This window comes from Arachis ipaensis, chromosome B09 (assembly GCF_000816755.2).
Source record: "Arachis ipaensis cultivar K30076 chromosome B09, Araip1.1, whole genome shotgun sequence".
NCBI classification, from domain to species: Eukaryota; Viridiplantae; Streptophyta; class Magnoliopsida; order Fabales; family Fabaceae; genus Arachis; species Arachis ipaensis.
In genome coordinates, this window is record NC_029793.2 from 115,684,655 (window position 1) to 115,702,509 (window position 17,855).

Sequence of the window (17,855 nt, forward strand, 5' to 3'; positions counted from 1 at the left end):
CTACAAATTATTTATTTTTTCTAATTGGGTAACCAATAAATAAATGTGAACCAAGTAAAGATCAAGTTGTGGTTTGGGTATCATGAAATTGCGTGACCACTTGGGTTAACCAAATCTAGAATCAATTAATTGAGGGAAGGAAGACAAAGCAGAAATTTGGAGTCAACACAAGAAGCTAATAATAGTAATTGGAAGAATGTGTGTGTGGAAATTAAATTAAATTAAAAATTAAAGAAAGACAATTTTGGAAAATGTAATGAGAGAAAAAGGTAAAAAGAGTTTGGCACTCCCACGTGGTTAGAAAATTCATAATTTGGAGATGCAATGCACAAAGCCGAAAGAGAATAAATGATTGAATTTAAATTGAATGCAACATTCTATGGCCATGGAATTGCGTTTCAACAACTTGCAAATCATTTTCCCAATTCCCTCTTATAGTATCATTTATCAAATGAATCAATATTATGCTAAGAAAAGGAGGAAAATGGCAAAACAATTGAGCACGTAAAGTGAACTTGTGAATTCACCTGAAACAGTAGACATGGAATTAACAACTGACCATCAAGTCATCATCAACATACACGTGATATCTATTTTTCTTTCAAAAGGAAAAGAAAAAAAAGTTAATGTCTACAGCTAATCACTTAACCCGCAAGATGCCAATTACTTTCACAACATTTACCACCACAAATTTCTTTCTTTAATCTCTCAAACTCTTCTTCTAAAACCTTTCCTTTTCACCTTCAATTCCAACAAGGAACGAACAACACTTAAATAAGCAACGCAGATATACAATTAATTTGTTCCTTTATATACACTTAAATAAGCAACACAGATATACAATTAAATAAGCTAACAAACATAATGTCTCAAATTAAGCAAAGTAACAAAAGGGTGGAACTGATGCTTCGAAATTAAACTTAAATAAGAATGTGAAAGCAAGGGAAGCAAATCATAGATGAAGAAATTGATTTGCAAGCTTATCTTTGGCTCTGCAAAATACTTGATGTGGTAAAAATTGATTGTTTTAAGGCAGAAATTAAGAATAAAATAAGATCAAATATGAGCAAATAGCATGACCAGAAAGGAAGAAAATAAGATTACCTGGGAATCCAGAGGATCGGCCTCGCGAGAAATGATATGTTGTAAGCTAACAATCACATTAGAAGCTGCCAATATGGGGTCTATAGAATGCTGAGGAATGGCTGCATGACTTCCCTTGCCACTTATTATTGCTTCAAAGAAGCCGCTTCCGGCAACGAAAGAACCAGATCTAGATGCCACTACGCCTATAGGTAACTTTGGTGCCACATGCAATCGAAATATGGCAGAAACATTTTCTAAGGCTCCAGCATCTAAAATTTTCTTAGCTCTTTACACCCAAATTATTTAATTGTATATAAAGGAACGAACAACACTCAAATTGTGTTTCACCCTTTACACCTTTCCTGTTCAAATAATTCACAACACTTTGTTACATTTATACTTTAAATCATTGTAATTGAAAGACAACGCAGATATACAATAATTCGTTATTCCAACTTTGATATATATGTTCCCTTCAACTTTTTCTATTGACACACCTTGTTTAAATATTTCCCCCATGTTTCAGATTTGAGGATCTTTGACGAGCGGGACAAAGATATACAATGCATATAAAACTGGCTATGATTGTTCCAAAATGATTTATCAGACACTGAGACACTACTGAGTGTGTGTGTGGCAGTACACACAAGTACTTAGTTATTTTTATTTCTCTGCAAACCAATACATTGAAAGAAAGATGTACTTATCAGAAGCATTAAACTTTTACCTATTTAAACAGAAATTCAAGGCGACAGACGGAGGCGAGCAGAGAAGCACACATAGAGATGAGCAGATGAGCCGGCTAGAGGCGAGTACAGACCGTCAAGAGTGAGAGGCGAGCACCGGCAAGAGAGAGGTGAGCATAGACTGGCCAGAGTCAGAGGTTGGGAGCTTTGTGACTGACCGAGAGTGTGAGAGCATTAACTATTAACTAATAGTATAAAAAATATAGAAATGTCACTCTCTTAATATTGACAGTAGCAAATTTCACTTTTAATGTATACATGCATTCCACTCTTGAACAAGAAACAAGAACAAATTAAATGAAAATAAAGAATATAACAATGAACGAAAGAAATAAAGAAATTGAGTTAAAGAATTTCATGAGGATCTAAAAGTTGAGTTAAAGAATTTCATGACCAAATCAGTAACCATGATAATTTGCGCATCTGTAAGGTAGAACGCTGAACCATAAACATTTGAAGGCCCTGAAATCACGTGGATTCACCTAATGGGAGAGCCCTTTTGACATCATTGACCTTTCTTATATTATCCACACTCTAATCAAACATATAATTATACTTTTTCTTTTTTCTAATGGAACTCACAAATTATTATTCTTTTATATTCTCTACACCTATCATACAGAGACATAGTCAGCTTGTTACCTTGAAAGTAGAAAAGCGAAACGAAAACCGCTGAGCCATGGCTTCTCTCTGGCTCCAATTTCTTCCACAAAATCCCGTTCCGTTATTCTCCAATTCTGATTAGCAAATCTGATTGTAAAGTTTTCTTGCTAGTCCCACCACTGAATTGAAGGAGTAATTAAACTCATTTATACCTAAATTCAAAACCTAAATTCAAATAAACAACTTAATTAGTGAGAAATTACATATGTATGATTCAAATCTGGATCAAGATCAGTAAGAGAAGAAAGAATACGAAAAGAGGTTCTTCTCCTCCTCCATTAGACTCACCTCAAAACAGAGAATAACAAACCCAACCCTAGAATTTGTTGAAACGAGAGAGAGATTCAAGGAGTGGAAGAGCACGATCGAGAGCGCCAGTGAGATTGAGAGCGAGAGTGCGAAGCAGAGAAGGAGCACAATCGAGAGCGCCAGTGAGATTGAGAGCGAGAGTGCGAAGCAGAGATTGAGAGCGAGAGTGTGAAGGAGAACACGATTTGGGGTGCGATTTAGAGCTGAGAGTATGAAGGAGAACGAGATTTGGAGTAGGTTCCTGATCTTTCTTCCGTCCAACAGTTAGGGTAGTCTCCGATTTTGATTTCCAGAATCGTAATAGGTAACATTTTTTAAGTTTTTTTAAAAAATTATATATATTTACTAACATTTCATTATAAATGTTACATTATATATAATTGTATAATAATCACTAACACTTTAACAAATGTTAAGCAATAAATGTTACCAAATGTTCAAAATGTAGTAGTGTACTTTATCTGTTATTATTTGTGAATTTATCTATGAATATTTTTGCTTATCAAACCAAATGCATTTTCAAAGAATCACATCCCGAAATAACTACGTTTAACAATGAAACATGCTCTGTTGGGAATAAGGAGTATGACCACAATCCAATCAATCATGTGTTATTATTATTATATTAAAATGTTAATATAATAAGGTCCTTGATTAAATTTAGAGATTTATCATTGTGATAGTGATCATAATATTGAGAGATAAATCTTTTATAATTTAATTTAAATTGTTCTTGGTCATAGGATTATTAAAAAGGACATTAATAATTCGGAAAGATCAATATATATATAATGGTCTTCATTGGATGAAGATTAATAGATCTCATTTATTAAATTATATATATAGATGATGCATATAGAGATATGACCATTGAACTGACTCACTCTGAGAATTCCTAATGGTTATAATTACCGCATATTTGTCAATATGATATTCTCAAGATGAACATAGTAATAGAGTCTCCTTTGACCTGCGACTATCATAGTAATTAACAATGTATTTATTATACTTTGATTCCGGACACCTAATACCCTAGGGTGCCAGTTGAATGGATATTGGGTACGATTTAAATACTTGTAGAATTAATGATTAGTCAATAAGGAATCCGTCAACTCTCGGTAAAGAGTTTGAGCTCTATGATTATAATGACTGAGATGAATAAAACCTTGACCAAGAGGATTGAATGAATGAAGAAATGAGTTTCTTAGGTCATTCATAGTTCATTATAATAATGGTAACAAGTTAGAGTTTAACAATTAAACCATACTCTAAGGGTTAACCAAGAGCTGGAAAGATGGAAGGAACTATACTTTGTTCTTCTAAGGTTCTTAGTAAAAATATATTACTTCATACTATTGGGTCGTTGAGGAGTGTTGCTAGATGCCAACCTTGATTAGTAAATTTAGTATGACTAATTTACTACCCGCTTAGTATTGAACCTATGGGGTCACACACTAACGAGTGTTCTAATCTTTGCTATAGAATTATTTAATTATTATTTTGATTTGATCAAATAAATAATTATATTGATTCAAATGGAATATTATTATATTCTTTGCTAGCACCAAGAATATAATAATAATATGATAATTGAGAATATTAAATGAGATTTGAGAATAATTAGTTATTCTATTTCTGAATTTGAATTATAAATTTTGATGAGATCCAAATCGATTATGTTTTAAATTATTATGATATGATTCATAAAATTTAAAGGATTCAGATTTGGAATTTAAAGATATGATTTAAATTTGAATTGAGAATCAAACTTAAAATCAGTAACAAATCTCATACTATATATATGTATGCCAAGAGTAGAGGAATGCGACACAGATGAGAATAACAAGAGTTTTATTCCTTTGCCTCTACACACATAAATGTATGTGAGCCGAATTCTCGGAGAAGAATTTTATGGCATGCAAAGAGTTGCAAGAAGTTTCTCAATTTAGATCAGATGTCCATTGGTCAAGGAGTTGACAGCAAAGGTTGGTCTCGGTGTGGATACACATAGCGCCTTCGTACCATCGAAGGAGAAAGTGATTTTTACTAAAGCGTCTAAAGGTATTTAGGTCTGATCTATATATTATATATTAGTGATGGAATAGTCAGTACTTGTGAAGTATCTAAAATATTATATTATTGGAATAAAGTTTAAGCACAAAATAGATCTTTAAGGATTACCTTCTTTTCTTCCGCTGCGTGTTATGAACACATGGTAATCCTTCAGTGGTATCAGAGCTTTGGCTTTTTTTTTTGTTTAAATTTTTATTCCTATTTTCTTAAAGTTTGTGAATTAATAGGATTAATTCAAATTATTCTTTAAGCATGTGATGTATTTATTTTCATTGAGATGGTTTTTTAATAAATTAATAGTTAATATATTTTAATGATTTAATTGTGATTAAATTATCATTCTTTTAATATAAAAGTTATATTTATAATCAAATATTTTGTTTGATTTTATTTATATATTAAATTTTATTGTGATTTTGGTCACAATAAAAGGAATAAGATACAAAATATCTTTTATTTGTTTCTTATATATATAAATGTATATATAAAGGTCAAATTTGATTTGATAATTTTGTAAGGCTAAACGTTAGTACAAGAAAAATCAAATTTTGATTTGATTGATGTGTTTTGAACATTATAATTTTAGAAATTAACTTTTTCTAATTTTCTTGATTATAAAGAGCGGCCTGACAACCAAGAGTTTTATTTTCAAGATAATAATCAGTATATACATTTAATGTATTAGAAATTTAATTTTATATTTTTACCTAGACAACTTGGAAGTATAAAATTTAATCCATGAATATTGATAGAAATTCTCTAACAATTGAGATAAATCCTAAGAGTTAGGAGTTTGCAAAAAAATAAATTTATCTCTTGTTTACAAGGAACGACCTGATAACCAGGAGACTTGTACTCAAAGATGGAATTTATTTATGCATATGATGATGTATAAAAAGAATTAATTTTATACTTGAACCTAGACAACTTAGGGGTATAAAATATAATTCAGTTAAATAATTGTCTGACAACCAGATAATTATTTGGGATTATAATTGTATAGGATGCAATTTAATCATGTTTATTTGGAATAGGTATGAGTAACAACTTGACAACCAAGGTACTCATTCATGATTCTAAATAATTTTAACAGAAATATAGATTTCTTAATTTACTTTCATATTTTAAATTTTTAAATTTTTAAATATGTCCATTTTTTGTGTGACATACTTGAAAGTAATGTATTGGCTAACATCTGAGAATTGTTATCATGTATGAAAGGGTTATCATGGAGATGATAATTTTATTAAAATAATATCCTCCAATAAAATTGGTTTTGGAATGATCAGAACTTTTGAAGTATTTGTAATATTATTTTACATGGGTTGTTTTGACAACCATAAGTTCTAATTTCAAAGGCATCTCCCTACTATTTACTACTGACCATCTTGAGAAGATGTGGTGCCCCAAAGTAAGAAAGTATGACTATAAAAAATTTTGTTTAAACTAGTGGGAGTATTGGACGATGTATTTTGAATTAAACAACTTTAGAAGTTGGAATGCCATTAGGCAAATGGCTTTAGCGAGATTTATTCTTGCAAGTATTTTTAGACATTTATTTTGTTACAAACAAAATTTTCCTTAATATGATTAAGGTTTGTGATCTTTTTAGAAAAATTCAACATGAGTATTGAAGATGCGAATCAAAATTGCTCTTAAGGGTTGGTTTGACCAATAATAAAAATATTGAGTATTTTTATTATAAGAGTTTAAAGTAAAATCTCTAATATCTAATTGATATTCTATTAAATAGAAAATGAGATTCTCTCCGTGAATAAATACTAGTACTCTATGTACTCCATCATGTTTAAGAAACATGAAATTTGATTTAGTTGAATATCACTATTTGTTAAATATTTAGACTACATTTTAGAAATGTGGCTAAATTAACAAATTTCTCACTAAATCAATTTTTTACCCATATGAGATATGGAAAAGGCATAAGCTGAAACTCAAGAATATTAGAGTTTGTAAATAAGATATGTGTTAAGAGATTGCACAAAAATAGAATTGATATTAGGTCCAATAAATCAGATTTATTGGTTACTCTAGAGAAATAATGAGATTATTTTTATCACTCTTCTTATGACAAAATGTCTATGATAAGAGGTTAAATTCCTTTTTAGAAAAGGGAGTCCATCTTAAAGAAAGAGTGGGAGTACAATTACTTTTATTAGAATTTGTATACCACTCAATAGAGGATATACTTTCTCCTGAAAGTATAAAAAGTTTGATCGTCAAATTAACTTTTCGACAAAGTAGCCTATTTGTATAATGATACAATTCTATAAAGATAGATCTAATGGTTACTTAGATTTTTTTTATAATCATGTTCAATAAGGATTGTCTTTAAAATAAAATTATGCACTATTGTAGTGGGAGATTTCATGTTTTAAGAAAATGTGATATTTATTATGCACTAGGCATATTTTGCAAAAGGTCAAGTACATATGCTAGAGAGTAGAGAGTTAAGGTGTTTAAGGTCAAAAGAGTTTTGATAAACACAAATGTGCATTGAAAATTATACACATAATTGATTGGCTCTAGTGCAAGTGGGAGATTATTGTGATAATAGTATGCCCAAGATCCAATCTATCATGATTGGCTCTCGTGCAAGTGGGAGATTGTTGGGAAATAATATGATAATTGAGAATATTAAATGAGATTTGAGAATAATTAGTTATTCTATTTCTGAATTTGAATTATAAATTTGGAATTTAAAGATATGATTTAAATTTGAATTGAGAATCAAACTTAAAATCAGTAACAAATCTCATACTATATATATGTATGCCAAGAGTAGAGGAATGCGACACAGATGAGAATAACAAGAGTTTTATTCCTTTGCCTCTACACACATAAATGTATGTGAGCCGAATTCTTGGAGAAGAATTTTATGGCATGCAAAGAGTTGCAAGAGGTTTCTCAATTTAGATCAGATGTCCATTGGTCAAGGAGTTGACAGCAAAGGTTGGTCTCGGTGTGGATACGCATAGCGCCTTCGTACCATCGAAGGAGAAAATGATTTTTACTAAAGCGTCTAAAGGTATTTAGGTCTGATCTATATATTATATATTAGTGATGGAATAGTCAGTACTTGTGATTGTATCTAAAATATTATATTATTGGAATAAAGTTTAAGCACAAAATAGATCTTTAAGGATTACCTTCTTTTCTTCCGCTGCGTGTTATGAACACATGGTAATCATATCATAATAATTTAAAACATAATCGATTTGGATCTCATCCAAATTTATAATTCAAATTCAGAAGGTCAAACTCTTAACTTGTTACCATTATTATAATGAACTGTAAATGACTTAAGAAACTCATTTCTTCGTTCATTCAATCCCCTTGGCCAAGGTTTTATTCATTTCAGTCATTATAATCATAGAGCTCAAACTCTTTACCGAGAGTTGACGGATTCCTTATTGACTAATCATTAATTCTACAAGTATTTAAATCGTACCCAATATCCATTCAACTAGCACCCTAGGGTATTAGGTGTCCGGAATCAAAGTATAATAAATATATTGTTAATTACTATGATAGTCGCAGGTCAAAGGAGACTCTATTACTATGTTCATCTTGAGAATATCCTATTGACAAATATGCGGTAATTATAACCATTAGGAATTCTCAGAGTGAGTCAGTTCAATGGTCATATCTCTATATGCACCATCTATATATATAATTTAATAAATGAGATCTATTAATCTTCATCCAATGAAGACCATTATATATATATTGATCTTTCCGAATTATTAATGTCCTTTTTAATAATCCTATGATCAAGAACAATTTAAATTAAATTATAAAAGATTTATCTCTCAATATTATGATCACTATCACAATGATAAATCTCTAAATTTAATCAAAGACCTTATTATATTAATATTTTAATATAATAATAATAACACATGATTGATTGGATTGTGGTCATACTCCTTATTCCCAACAATCTCCCACTTGCACGAGAGCCAATCATGATAGATTGGATCTTGGGCATACTATTATCACAATATGCTCATATAATAAATATTAGCTAATAAGTAGGGAAGTAAGTTAGTAATGCATAGCTTCTAGTCTGATCATGACATACTAGAAATTGGGTCGTTACATGCCTTGTATATCTCGCAGGGTTAAATGTCCTATGCACCTTGCAGAGTTGAGTGCCCTGTATATCTCCTCTTGGGGGTATCAACCACGCCAATGGAACAAACCCATGTCCTTGTCAATCATTAATCACATTTCTCATTATAATTATCATATCAATTCTCATAATCAATAACAACCATTCATCATCAATCATAATCTCTTATATATCACTGGACTTAATCAAAGTTCTCATTTCTCATCATATCTACTCCCAACATAGCGAGCCTTTATCTCATTTCAATCATATTCACAATCAAACATAATCAAAATAATAATCAAAATCACAATTATAAAATATTATAACTTTAATCAAACCTCATCATAATTATAATTCATTATGTTCACACTTATCACAAGGATAATTATCCTCAAACCACCGTTCTCACCATAGTTAGAAATTTAACCGAGGAGAATCCTCAACCTTCTGTTCCATTTTCCGATACGATAAGAGAGAGAATCTTCAACCTCAAACTTGTCCACCGCATTAAGAGAAGGAATCTTTCATCCTCAACTTGTCTATTCGCAGCAACAGAGAGAATCCTCAATCTCAACTTGTCTATTCGCTCCGGAATATAGTGTCCGCCACACTCTTGGGATATAGTGCCTGTCACACTTTTCAATCATAATCATTATTAATCATAAACATGCAAGTGGGATGAAACCTCCGTCCTTGCCAATTTCAACAATCATATCACGAATTAAATCACATACTGACACCGTTTTTATTTTAAAATCGTACTTGGTCCATTTAAATTCACTAATAATTTACTTGGTGCGTATCAAACCAAAAATCTCATTCCTTACTCATTTATTCCTAAATACACTATTCGAGTTCACATACCCTTCAAAACTCAACTTAATATTATATTCCATTATACTTACCCTAAATTCTTTTCATCAAAAGACTCAATATAACCTTATTTTCCTAAATCAAAATCTTGATTCAAAACATAACCATTTTTGTTCTTAAACAATTACTTTAAAATCGCTAGAACGCTTTAAAAACATAATCCTTTCTATGGTTATTCAAAATCAAATAAATCTCATTTTTGTTTAACCAAGTTCCAAGAACAATTTTAACTTCATTCTTGAGTCTAAGACTTTTTCGAAAGGCTCGGAAATTATCCTGTTTCATCAATCAAATTCATTTACTTTTAAATTCACTAAAATTTTCTCAAAAGTAACTTCAACTTTTTTCTCAAGTTCAACTTTTTTTTAAAGACTCAAAAATAATTTATTCTTAAACCAATTACTTTAAATCATGATTTCCATAAATTCATTAAAATCCTCAAATCACATCTCAAATTTCAAACCAAATTCACAAATTAACAAAATCATAGAAATCACTTTTCTTTTAAAGGATATCATTTAAACCAAGGATTCTGACCTACTTTCAAAAACAAAATCATTTAAACCAAAAGTTTCAAACCAAATTTCAAAATCATTTTAAGCTTTAAAACTTTTTCGACATAATTCAAAGCCATACCGGTTAGAAATTGAAAATCCTAATTAAAAACCACAATTGTATCATCCTCATTCTGTAGTTGAATCAGTCGGCACTTCTCCTGCCACTGGTGCTGGACCTCACCCATTAACTTATATACAACAACTCCACGAATTGGGTTATTTTAACATGTTAAAGGTTTGATAAACTCCAATTTTGTGGTTTATCTTGTGTTGAATTTAGAGGATTTTATCCACTTTTCTCATATATATTCACTAAAATAGTATGGTTTTGTAAATTCTCCTTAAATTGTGCTTAAGAGTGAAAACATGCTTTTTAGGCCCAAAAATTGATAAATTTAATTACTTTAATTCTATTCGATGCCTTGATATATTTTTTAAGTGATTTCAGGTTTAGAAGGAAAAGATTGGATTGAAGGAATGAAGAAAAAGCATGTAAAAATGGAGAATTCGTAAAAAAATGAGGATTTGCTGAATTCAAGGCGACACGTATACGTGGCCCACGTGGACGCGTGGGAAGCAGCACGTGACCAACTTAAAGGCAATACGCTGGGGGCGATTTCTGAGCCATCCAGGCCCAAATCCAACTCATTTTCTGATGCTATTGAACCAAAGAATTGTAAAGGAATGGGGGGAGTAATCATAGTGTAGTTTTCATCATGTTTTAGGTTAGAATTCTAGAGAGAGAAGCTCTCCCTTCTTTTTAGAATTTAGGGTAGTTTAGGTCAAATTTTCTTAGATCCAACTTTTAATTCTTGTTTTTAGTTCAACTCTTTTCATATTTTATTGTTCTATCATGGTAATCCTTTTAGTTTCTCTTGTTAATTTCTTTATGTTGCCATTTTTACATTCATGAACTCTTGTAGATTTTAATTTCCTTTTAATGCAATTTCATGTTTTCATGTCTTTTTATGTTTATCTTAATTACTATTATTGATTTCTTGCTTATGTTAGTTATAGCTTTTATTAATTCTCGCATTTTGTGATGTTTACTTTTATTGCACTCTAGGTGTTTGATAAAATATTTCCACTAGTATTAGAGTAGTTTTTTATACTCTTGGCCTAGGCTAAGGGAATTGGGTGACCTTGAGTCATTGGGTCTAATTGAATTGGTGATTTGAGAACCCTTAGTAGTCAATTTGATACCCATTAACACTAGCCTACTACTTAGTCAATTAGTAGCTAGGTTGGGACTTATAGGTTGATGTTGATCAAGCCTATTTGACTTACTTCAAGCATAGAAGTAGACTTGATAGGCTGGTCCCTTATAATTGTCAATATATGGTTTGTAGACAAGGATGGTGATCTCAATTTCCATGCCTTAGCCAAGAGTTCTTTTTCTTTCCTTTATTAGTTAATTATCATTTACTTTCTTGTTATTTACTTTTCTTGCCAATCACTAAATCAAACTCGCTTGTTTCTTCATAGCGAATAATTGAGCACTTCATTGCAATTCCTTGTGAGATGACCAGAGATTTAAATACTCTCGGTTTTTATTGGGGTTTGTACTTGTGAGAAACAAAATTAAACTTTGATGGAGAGTTATTAATTAGTTTGGAACTATGCTTACAACGAAATTCTTTTTCTATTCAGAAATTCTAGACCAACGATAATTATCTTCTCAATGGAAAAAGAACTTCGTTGTAAGTATAGCTCCAAACCAACTATTAACTCTCCATCAAAGTTTTAATATGTTTGTCACAAGTACAAACCCCGATAAAAACCGAGAGTATTTAAACATTAGGTCGTCTCACAAGGAATTGCAATGAAGTGCTCAATTATTGGCTATGAATGAACAAGGGTGTTTGATTTGGTGATTGACAAGAAAAGTAAATAGCAAGAAAGTAAATAAGCATGCAAAGAATTAAATGAAAGGTAACTAAAGTAACAAAAATAGAAATTAAATGGCAAAAAGAACTCTTGGCTAAGGATTGGAAATTGAGATTACCATCCTTGTCTACAAACCATATATTGACAATTATGAGGGACCAAACCCATCAAGTCTACTTCTATGCTTGAAGTATGTCAAATAGTCTTGATCAACATCAACCCATAAGTCTCAATCTAGCTACTAACTGACTTAGTAGTAGACTAGTGTCAATGGGTATCAAATTGACCAACAAGGGACCCAAATCACCAATCCAATTAGACCCAATGACTCAAGGTCACTCAATTCTCTTAGCCTAAGCCAAGAGTAAAGAAAACTACTCTCTAACTAGTGAAAACATTTTATCAAACACCTAGAGTGCAATAAAAGTAAACGTCACAAATTGCAAGAATTAATGAAACCCATAACTAACACAAACAAGAAATCAACAATAGCAATTATGATCAACATAAAAAGACATGAAAGCATAAAATTTCATTAAAAGAAAATAAAAATTCAACAAGAGTTCATGAAAGTAAAAATGGAAAAATAAGGAAATTAACAAGGAAAGCTAAGAAGATTGAGATAATAGAACAATAAAATATAAAGAGAGTTAAACTAAAAATAAGAATTAAGAGTTTGATCTAGGAAAATTTAACCTAACCAAACCTAAATTCTAGAGAGAAGGAAGAGCTTCTCTCTCTAGAATTCTAACATAAAACATGATGAAAAACTAAACTATGACTACTTGGTACATTCCCCCTTCAATCCTTGGATTCAATAGCATCAGAAACGAGTTGGATTTGGGCCTGGATGGCTGAGAAATCACCCCCAGCGTATTGCCTTTAAGTTGGTCACGTGCTGCTTCCCACGCATACGTGTGCGCCACATATACGCGTCGCTTGACAGATTTCCTCCCACGCGTACACATGGGCTACGTGTACGCGTCACCTGAAACATTTCTTTCCCACGTATACGCATGGGCGACGTATACGCGTCGCCCTGAATTCAGCAAATCCCCATTTCTTCATGAATTCCCCATTTTTACATACTTTTTCTTCATTCCTTCAATCCAATCTTTGCCTTCTAAGCTTGAAATCACTTAACAAACATATCAAGGCATCGAATGGAATTAAAGTGAATTAAATTTATCAATTTTTGGGCTTAAAAAGCATGTTTTCACTCTGAAGCACAATTTAAGGAGAATTTACAAAACCATGCTATTTTACTGAATAAATGTGGAAAAAGTTGATAAAATCCTCTAAATTTAACACAAGATAAACCCTAAAAATGGGGTTTATCAAACTCGTAATGCATAGGCTAGGTTAATCATCCTCAGTATCCCTCCTTGAACGTGATTGACCTCATCTGTGAGTTTTGCATTCAAGTTTCCTTTCCACGCCAAATAATCGATACCGAGGTGATCTGTCTCAATATCTCAAGCCTAGGGCTTCCATTATCCCCAAAGGCTCTCACAAACAAGCATGCTATACATATCAAATCGATAACCTAAATAACATGAAAGAAAAATGACCCAGAGTATGGAACGAAGCACAATCAGTCCATCCCTCAGGCTCACGAGGATGAACCACTCTGATACCACCAAATTTAACATCTACTGTTCACGTGATCCCATCGCCACCGCCTACCTAACCTCCTCAGTACCAGACAATCACAAGTATATACAAACAAGTAATTCACATGTAATATTCATGTATAGCAAGTAATTCAAGAAGTAAATAGGCATATTATACATTTAGGCATACTACATGTAATCAAAGAAAACAAGCACATAAGAGATGCATATGATGAATGTCTGTCCTATTAGCTCGTGATATCACTTGTCGATATATAAATGACAACCCGACACATCCTTCCGGATGTAGCCTTTGTGCTACGCCAAAGATATAGGCGCTGTACACTCATGCAGTAGAGAAGGAAACAACAACTGTCTCATCATAAATTAAAGATATAGTGTTGGACACACTCTTGCAGTAGAAAAAATGCCACGCCAGGGATATAAGCCCTGCACACTCCTATATAATCCAATAATTTCATCATTCCTTTCCAAGTTCTCAACTCATCATAACCATCACCCGTTTTCAACTTCTCAAATTCATCGTAAGCATTCCCATTTCTCAAAAATCTCTTCAACCATACTTCACAACTCAACATACACTAATTTCGTCCACAACATTCCAAAACCTAAGTCATCAGCTCTAAACTCATGTAAAGTTGCAAAAATCAGTTTTAAATACCAAATTTTAAACGTTCATAACATCCTCTACAAAAATTCATTTTCATCAAACATTATACCAATTTAAAGATCTTTAAATGAACTTTAATTTAAGACAAGTTTCAATCAATTTCGAAAACAAAGGCTCAAGTTATGATCCGTCAAAAGTCACTAAAAACTGGTTTTTACCAAAAATTTGCTAGGTTCTCAAACTTCCAAAATTCACAATCAAACGAAACCAAAACATACCCAATCCATCACAAAATACTACCACACCCTAGAATTTACCATTCCATTGCATTTTAATCAACTCAACCTCTATTTCACCCAATCCTTCCCCCATACTTCAACAAAATCAACAATTTTCAACTCAAGATCTCAAACATCAATAGTTTGCACAATTTACTCATCATAAACATCACTCATCATATCTTACCATAAATCGTCATAATTCTCACTATTCAAGTTCAATCTCAATAATCAACGCCATTCGCCAACAACAACATCATAGTTATAAACAACACCAATACTCATCCTATTATCATTATAATTCATAATTCACACACTCCAACACTTTATATCATCCTCTTCATCATCAAACATAAATTCACATATAATTAATTATGCACCAACATCAATCAAACCTATTTTAGAGTCAACTAGCCTAAGTGTCTAGAAATAGAAACCATACCTTGGCCGATTCCCACGCTACTCAAAACACCAAGCTCAAACTCAAAGCTCCAAAAACATCAAGCTCACTCCAACAAACATCAATCCTCAATCTAACTTCATATAACATACAAAAATATTACTAGGGCTAACCCAAAACATCACACCACAAGAGTTTGAAGAGACTTACCTTACCTAATGAGGTTAGGGGAAAAATCCAACAATATTCCAAAAACTTTTCATAAAAGATACATTTTTCCACTTAGAAAAATTCATTGAAATCAAATTTCATCTTTATATTAAAAAAAAACATTTTTATATTTTTGAACCTATTTCGCGTAATTAGATTATTATTTTATTAAAGCGATTTTACGTGAAAACTCCAGTTCTTACAATTTTCATCTCTTTTGTTGTCCCTATTATTGTTTGAATCAAATCTTCCGCACCCATGGCCAACTATAATTGAATTTTGCATTGTAGCCTCACAAACATGTTACCTCGTAACCATATTTTTTAGATGGAACTTCAATTATTTGTTTACTGAAGTATATGGGGACTATTCTTCAATTCTTAATATTTATTGTTGTTTTTCTTTTTCCCCTCCCCATTTTGCTCAGAATGTGGTTACTAAGAATGTATTTGAGAAAAAATTGCTTGCTGATGTGATTTCTCCAAGTGATATTGGGGTCACTTTTGATGATATTAGGGCTTTAGAAAATGTGAAGGACACCTTGAAGGAATTGGTCATGCTTCCTTTACAGAGACCTAAACTCTTTAGCAAAGGACAGTTGGCTAAGGTGGGGACTTCCTTTTCTATCAATATTACACTTTTGTATGTCAGCCATTTTCAAGCAGATTTTGACTTGTATTATAACATCTCATTGCAAGTACTTTGGTGTAGCCCTGCAAGGAAATACTGCTCATTCCCCCCCCCCTTCCATAATGAACCTGCTGGGTCACGTGAACGACCAATCACCATGCTCAACACTTTTCACACTAAGTGTTAAGCACGTGGTGTCTTACAACCGGATGGTTGTAACTCAGTTTACGGTTACTGTCGTCCAAATAGACTAAAAATTCTTTCCGCAAACTCAGTTGCAACCGGTAGTTTGCAAATGAGGTTGAACTTGTGGTCTTGAAACGTTAAGTTTGTCTAGAGAAGAGTTGTCGTTCCCTTTACTTAAACTCTTTGAAGTTGGGTTAAGGTAGTTCCGGTTTTCGGGTTAAGTCTCTAACTTCTAGTTACCTTCTTTCACATATTTATCGAATCTTAAATTCAATCTTTCCTGAAAAAAAAGTGAAAATTAAAAGCCGTGAAGAAACTTAAGTCATTACATAGAAAGTTAAGGTAAAAGGTAAAACTCTCGATACTTGTTGATTTGGGGAAAGTAACCCAATCCCTCGAGATAACATTAAGTTACCTAGTTATCATAAAAAGTAGAAGAAGAAGAAAGAAAAGAGAACTAAAAACAATCTTTCGAAAGCTAGAATTAAGTTAACCTATCAACAAAACTGTCTCTTCGATAGGCATTAACCTTAAGAAGTCTAGGAACTCTCTCCCTATTTTTTAAGTACGATCTTAACGAAAGAGTGTAACCTAATCTAAGCCCCAACCTACCTATAAAACTGTAAATTAGGATGGTTATGAAACTAGATACTTAAACACACCATATTAGTCAATGGCTTGAAGTTTAGAAGGGTACTCATTAATTTAGTTCTGCAACCCGTTAACAAGTACGAATCTCTCTAATCAATCGGTTCTGTAACCCTAGGTTAGTAGAATCTAAAGGTTCGTTACAGTTACTTACGTAACTACCTCCTTCTCTACTTTTACTAAACTAGGCCTGTTAAGTTATAAAGGATTTTGGGTTACTTAAGGGTAGAGACTAGCATGGGTAAGATAAATGTAAGACGAAAAATTAAAGTACAAATTAAAGGGGTAAGAGTAAATTAAAGAACGGTAAATTCAAAGACAACAAATGAAAGAACGTTAAAATTAAAGACAAGGAAATTATAGGACGTTAAATTCAAAGGACGGTTAAATGTAAAACATTAGAGTTGAGTTAAAACTAAAGCGAGTTGGTCTTGTTAAGAAGTTAATTGTAACTAGTTGGTTGGTTAGGGACACTTTAAGCTGGAGTGAGATGTCACTCAAAAATGAACTACTGTTTGGCCACGTGAATGGCCATTCTTTAACAACTTTCTGTCAAAAGCTCACTTAGTCGAATATTTCGCATGGTTATCGATGTATTTGGGAATTTGACAAGTGATCCGATGAGGTATTATGAAAGTTGCAACACCTACGATCGTATTAGTTGTAATTTATTCATTAGTAATACGTTTTTGATTTAATACAATAATTTTATTTGAAAAATATTTTTATGTATGTATTTGACCGTTTCTTTTTAACTTTTTTATTTTTCTTTTCTTTTGTTTAAGTGACGTTTCAGTAGTGAAACGTTTCATTTTAAATGTTGTAGATTTTGTGTTATAATTTCATTACGATCTGTAACCGTACAATTATTTCAACCGAGGTAGAAGTCAACGTTGGCAGAAGCATTAGAAACAGAAAGGTTATGGGCGG

At 32.0% G+C, this 17,855-nt stretch overlaps 2 protein-coding genes across 18 annotated transcripts in view; both read right to left on the bottom strand.

Moving 5' to 3' along the window:
- The window catches only part of LOC107617695, a 21,457-nt gene extending 6,228 nt beyond the window's left edge, over nucleotides 1-15,229 (bottom strand). For 11 of the 16 annotated variants that reach the window (XR_002354615.1, XR_002354607.1, XR_002354614.1 and 8 more), the window contains exons 1-4: nucleotides 2,784-3,111; nucleotides 2,475-2,660; nucleotides 1,814-2,017; nucleotides 1,105-1,448 (exon numbers count right to left, since the gene is read on the bottom strand). The gene's annotated coding sequence lies outside the window, so the exon portion shown is untranslated. Of the gene's footprint in view, nucleotides 1-1,104; nucleotides 1,449-1,813; nucleotides 2,018-2,474; nucleotides 2,661-2,783; nucleotides 3,113-7,158; nucleotides 7,163-15,213 lie in introns of those variants that run through there. The other 5 variants (XR_002354612.1, XR_002354608.1, XR_002354609.1 and 2 more) reach the window with 5 other exon arrangements.
- The window catches only part of LOC110267235, a 10,861-nt gene continuing 2,310 nt past the window's right edge, over nucleotides 9,305-17,855 (bottom strand). The window contains exon 2 of one of the 2 annotated variants that reach the window (XM_021112414.1): nucleotides 9,305-9,639. In XM_021112414.1, coding sequence (XP_020968073.1) covers nucleotides 9,552-9,639 — 88 coding nt within the window. In that variant the 3' untranslated portion in view covers nucleotides 9,305-9,551. Of the gene's footprint in view, nucleotides 9,648-17,855 lie in introns of both variants that reach the window. The other variant, XM_021112413.1, reaches the window with a different exon arrangement.